This window comes from Procambarus clarkii, chromosome 2 (genome assembly GCF_040958095.1).
Source record: "Procambarus clarkii isolate CNS0578487 chromosome 2, FALCON_Pclarkii_2.0, whole genome shotgun sequence".
Taxonomy (NCBI): domain Eukaryota; kingdom Metazoa; phylum Arthropoda; class Malacostraca; order Decapoda; family Cambaridae; genus Procambarus; species Procambarus clarkii.
In genome coordinates, this window is record NC_091151.1 from 13,034,127 (window position 1) to 13,040,126 (window position 6,000).

At 41.9% G+C, this 6,000-nt stretch overlaps 1 protein-coding gene across 9 annotated transcripts in view; it reads right to left on the reverse strand.

The window, feature by feature from the left end:
• Nucleotides 1–6,000, reverse strand: part of LOC138364257 (uncharacterized) — a 183,098-nt gene that overhangs the window by 71,694 nt on the left and 105,404 nt on the right. The window contains exon 2 of one of the 9 annotated variants that reach the window (XR_011228367.1): nucleotides 1,764–1,822. The exons of 2 other annotated variants lie outside the window; for them this stretch is intronic. Coding sequence is in view for 1 of the 7 variants with exons in the window: in XM_069323675.1 (XP_069179776.1) it covers nucleotides 1,764–1,775 (12 nt within the window). In the remaining 6 variants the exon portion in view is untranslated. Of the gene's footprint in view, nucleotides 1–1,763; nucleotides 1,829–6,000 lie in introns of those variants that run through there. 6 more of the 9 variants (XR_011228370.1, XR_011228365.1, XR_011228368.1 and 3 more) reach the window with 6 other exon arrangements.

The following is a 6,000-nucleotide window of genomic DNA, read 5'->3' on the forward strand; positions in this document are numbered from 1 at the left end:
GTGAAGGAACAGGTAATAAAACTGAGGATACGGGCAGACAGATTCACTACAAATTACAAAGAAGTGTGCGAGGAACTCAATATGAAGTTCCAGGAAGTCCTCATATTAGAACAAGGAGAAGTTCCAGAGATAAGAGAAGGAATAATTAACCAGGCACCGCTTAGAGGAATTTGAGATTACCAGTGGAGATGTAAGGAAGCTTTTACTAGAGCTGGATGTGACGAAGGCTATAGGCCCGAATGGAATATCGCCATGGATACTAAAGGAAGGAGCAGAAGCACTGTGCCTGCTACTCTCCATAGTGTAAAACAAATCACTGGTAACAGGTGAACTGCCAGAAATATGGAAAGAAGCAAACGTAGTTCCAATATTCAAGAAAGGGGATAGACAGGAGGCACTGAACTACAGGCTAATGTCCCAAACTTGCATACCATGCAAGCAAATGGAGAAAAATTGTGCGAAAAAGCTAGTCGAACATCTGGAGCGAAGGAACTTGTCACAACACCAACATGGTTTCAGGGATGGCAAGTCATGCCTCACAGGATTAATTGAATACTACAATCAGGCAACAAGAATCAGACAAGCAAGAGAGGGGTGGGCAGACTGCATATTTTTAGATTGTCAAAGCATTTGACACAGTGCCACACTAGAGACTAGTGCGGAAGCTGGAGATGCAGACAGGAGTGAAAGGGAAGGTACTCCATTGGATAAGGGAGTACCTAAGTAACAGAAGGCAGCGAGTCACTGTGCGGGGTGAGGTCTCAGAGTGGCGATATTCAATAGTCACCAGTAGGGTCCCGCAAGGTTCAGTCCTTGGACCCATACTGTTTCTTATACATGTAAGTGATCTTCCAGGTGGTATAGAATCATTCCTCTCATTGTTTGCTGATGATGCAAAAATTATGAGGATTAAGATGGAGGAAGACAGTACGAGACTAAAATGACCTAGACAAATTGCGTGAATAGTCTAACAAATGGCTACTAAATTTCAACTCGAGTAAATGTAAGGAAATGAAACTAGGCAGTGGAAACAGGAGGCCAGACACAGGATACAGAATGGGAGATGAAGTCCTTCATGAAACGGACAGAGAGAAGGATCTAGTTGATATCACACCAACCCTGTCTTCTGAAGCCAACATCAAAAGAATAACATCTGCGGCATATGCGAGGCTGGCTAACATCAGAACAGCCTTCAGGAACCTGTGTAAGGAATCATTCAGAATCTTGTATACCACATATGTTAGACCAATCCTGGAGTATGCGGCCCCAGCATGGAGCCGGTACCTTGTCAAGCACAAGACGAAGCTGGAAAAAGTTCAGAGGTATGCCACTAGACTAGTTCCAGAACTAAGAGGCATGAGTTACGAGGAAAGGCTGCGGGAAATGCACCTTACGACACTGGAAGACAGAAGAGTAAGGGGAGATATGATCACAACCTACAAAATCCTCCGGGGAATCGACCGGGTAGACAAGGATAAACTATTCAACACTGGTGGTACACGAACAAGGGGACACGGGTGGAAACTGAGAACCCACATGAGCCACAGGGACGTTAGAAAGAACTTTTTCAGTGTCAGTAGTTAACAGATGGAATGCATTAGGCAGTGATGTGGTGGAGGCTGACTCCATATACAGTTTCAAATGTAGATATGATAGAGCCCAGTAGGCTCAGGAATTTGTACACCTGTTGATTGACAGTTGAGAGGCGGGACCAAAGAGCAAAAGCTCAACCCCCGCAAGCACAACCAGGTGAATACATGTACCTGTAGCGCCATCTCTCACACCTGCAGCTCCTTCAAACACCTGTAGCGCCCTCACACATCTGGAACAGAAAGACCCTTCTAAGTATGTTGTGAACAAATTAACTAGTGCATTCAACTTTAAAATGTCTATACAAGTACAAACATGTAAAGGCCATATGCAGAATGATAATCTGGAAATAGAAAGGATTGTAGTAGCTGCATTCTAATCCTTAAGTTTAAATACTTTCGAAAGGAAAATGTCGCTTAAGATCAAAATGTAGATTTCTCCATCCTGTCATGTGCGAAACCACACTGAGGGATGAAAATGCTGACCTCAGCTAACCATACTTTCACGTGAAAGAGACAGAACGCTAAATGAAGAGTGGTAAACAAAAAAATGGCGTTGAAGAAAGTCAATTTTTTATATCCAGACAAGAGAGGTTATAAAAGGTGGAACAGAGTGTATAGAACTGGCTGAAAGACCCACTTACATACAAGAATCACATACAATTATATCCCACAACAGAGGTACAACAACAACAGGCAACAAGTAAACTTGCAACAATCAGTACTGGTCAGAACAAAACCAATATGTCCACACATAATGGACTTGCCTGAAAAATTTTCATCAAATTACCTCAAATGCAGTAACCTCATTCATATTTGACAGCATTCAAGGTCGAAAAACTGGAGAGAAAAAAAAACACGGTTCATAAAGGGCCTCTTCGCCGAGTCAAACAGTATTTGGACCTTTCACACAAACCCATGCATGGGATCTATTAGACAGTGAGATCTGGATAACAATATTATCTATATAGACGTGATCGGGTAAATAGGTCACATGGAGGAGTAGGTCTGTATATAGGAGAAGATCTTGTATGCTCTGAGCTGCTTAACTCTCCAAATGCGGTGGTAGTTAACTCTACTGGGAGTAGAGTTAACATCTTTCTTTTCTCTTTTCTTCTAGTAAGAAGATCTAATAAACTTGTTTATTATTCTAATGAACTACTTAGATTCCGTGATAAATTTTAACTTAACCAGCAGATAAGTGTCAACTAGGAACGAAAATATTCTAGATCTGAACTTCACCTACAAAGATGACAATCAGCGACATTATAATCTTGGATAAAACACACTCAGATCACAAGCTCATTTAAGTGCAAACCAACATCAGTACTTTTAATAGGCCTAAAACATTTATCAAGCGAGAGAGGTTATTCTATAAACTAAATTATAATAAAAGGATTGACTGGGAAAAGATACAGGGAACAAACAGTTTCCCCATTGAATGTTTATAAGCCATACAAATCCTAAACAAGACATAGAACAACTAACTTCCAAAAAATATGAAGTCTTTCTGAAACTTGTTCCTGTGTTGAGAGCCAGAAAGAGGACCAACGAAGAAAGAGAACGCAGACGGCACTACAAAAGAAGATAATAACGAAAATGTTTAAGGAGACAACTATCCCTACAAAGATGCAATAATTTAAACGGAGTTTGAATTAATCTACCAAAGACTAAAGCAATTATATCAGATTGATGAAATGCAATTACGACAAAGCCATTCAAGAGAAAGAAAAACAAATTTCTTCATATATGCGAAATCACAAAAAAACTATGTATTGGACCTTTTTTTTCTTTACAAGTGAAGGTTCATACACATGATAAAGATATTACTGAAACCCCCCAAAACAATGTGATTTCTACGGCTGTTTTTAGGCTTCAGCATTTTTTATTACTTAAACAATTGTTTAGCATCCCAATAAATAGCATGAAAGTGGACGATCCGGATGAACAAATCCACAAGGGCCGTGACGAGGATTCGAACCTGCGTTCGAGGGGATAGACGCAGGTGATATAGATGCATCATTTGATGCATTACGCTATTGTGATTTCTGTGTGTATGGAAGATCCGGACATCATCTTTATGCCTGATATCCAAACATGAAATTTTGACATATTAACTCGAATTTTTGCAGATTTTGAAGGAGAAATTGATAACATGGACTCTTTCCCCGGGTCCAGACTCGTGTTATTTAATATTTATAAAGACATGCTAAGTGCCAGTAGCATCTTCTTGAGATGATTTCGGGGCTTTAGTGTCCCCGCGGCCCGGTCCTCAACCAGGCCTCCACCCCCAGGAAGCAGCCCGTGACAGCTGACTAACACCCAGGTACCTATTTTACTGCTAGATAACAGGGGCATAGGGTGAAAGAAACTCTGCCCATTGTTTCTCGCCAGCGCCTGGGATCGAACCAAGGACCACAGGATCACAAGTCCAGTGTGCTGTCCGCTCGGCCGACCGGCTCCCTGTGGGGAGAATAGTGGGGAGAAATATCTTTGACACAGGGGAGATACCAGATTCGCTGAAATTAATAGGTTTTGCTCCTCTTTACAAGGGAGGAGCAAAACCTATTGGGGTTGGAGGTCCCTGTGCCCTTCACCACCTTCGAGGTCAACCCCGGAACTCACAGTTCCAGCGACGGCGCTGGAACCAATCGTATTGGCGTATGCCTTTCCATTGGAGACTTTCAGCGCCATGGAGAGGGGGGACCTGCTGCCTGGGTAACAGCTTCTCCCCCGAATCAACCTACCCTGGCTTTGTGCCCTGGTGAGGCCCCTCCAGACCGACAACCAGAGCGCAACTCCATAGTCTCCTGAGACTGATAGGTGCCTACTACTAACAAGGTAGGGAGCAAAGCATTGGCAAAGAATTATAGACCAGTGGCACTAACGACCCACATAAACGTATTTGAGTGAGAGATCACGGGTCAGGGGCCAGATTCACGAAGTAGTTAAGCAAGTATTTACGAACGTGTACATATTTCCTCAATCCTTGGCGACTTCGATAACATTTATTAAAACAGTTTTCAAGCATGAAAACCTCCCAATTAACTGTTGTTGTTATAAACAGCAACCTGGTAATTTGGAGCTCATTAACTGTTTAATAAGTGTAAACAAAACCGCCAAAGATTAAGATGGACAGGTTCGTAAGTGCTTGCGTAACTGCTTCGGGAATCTGGCCCCTGGTCTCCAGTTTCCTGGAGACCCATGACCTCCACATCCCAGGTCAACATGGATCTAGAGTAGGAAGATTGTGCCTATCGCAGTTACTTGACCACTCCGACAAAATAACCGAGGTATTAGTAGAAAAACAGAATGCAGATGTGGTATACACGGACTTCACATAGGTATTTCATAAACGTGATCATGGAGTGATAGCACACACAATGAGGTCAATGGGAATAATAGGTAAAGTAGAAAGGTGAATATTCGTTTGTGTGTGGAACACACACACACACACACACACACACACACACACACACACCACACACACACACACAGTAACAGTCAACCAAATAAAATGGAGTTCAAGCACAGCTAGAAGGTCTGTACCTCTTCTCAAACTAAAGTCCACTATACCACTGCTTTTCATTAGTCTTATATCAGATAGACAAAAATTTAAATCTTAGGATCCAAATGTTAGTCATGATGAGTTTATTAACAACACACTTAGGATTGTTACAAAATTATTGAAAGAAAACAAGTTGTTATATTGATCAATAGTTCATATTGTAAATAAATTAACAATTGTTTTCTTTTCCTTTAAACTACTGTTAGACCCTACTATACTCATTAGGTAAAAAAATTCCTGTGTTTTAGTCTAGCCTTTATTTATTTATAAATTTTTAAACTTATGGTACTACCTCTTAATTACTCTTTTTATCTTGCACTACCATCATATTGTTCTGGTGATTTGTTTCCTGTAGGAACTTTGCCTCTTTGGAGGTCAGGTTACCTCACAGCTGTGGCTGCTTCCCTCCCTCTCTATCTGCTTCTGCAGTACAGTCTAGCAGCAGCAGCAGCAGCAGCAGCAACAATGCTGCTGCTGCTGGAGACCTGAACATTCGGGAACATTACAGCTCCTTTTCCAATTCTATATTTGTGCGGAAAATCACAGAAACATTAAATCTCACCTTTTAAATACCTACGACAGAACAGGTAGTGATGATCCGGTTGAGATGAATGCCAGTTTAAACATCTGTCTGAACAAATCCACAAGGGCCGTGACGAGGATTCGAACCTGCGTCCGAGAGCATCCCAGATGCTGCTTTAATGGACTGAGCTACGACATGGTCGAGGAGTTGAAACCGAAGTCCAGTAGAACATGCAGGATATTGCAGCTTCTCCGAGGCACAAATCAGGATTTTACACAAGCCGTTCTCCCTCTTGTGTAAAGAAGTAAGGGCGAAGAGGG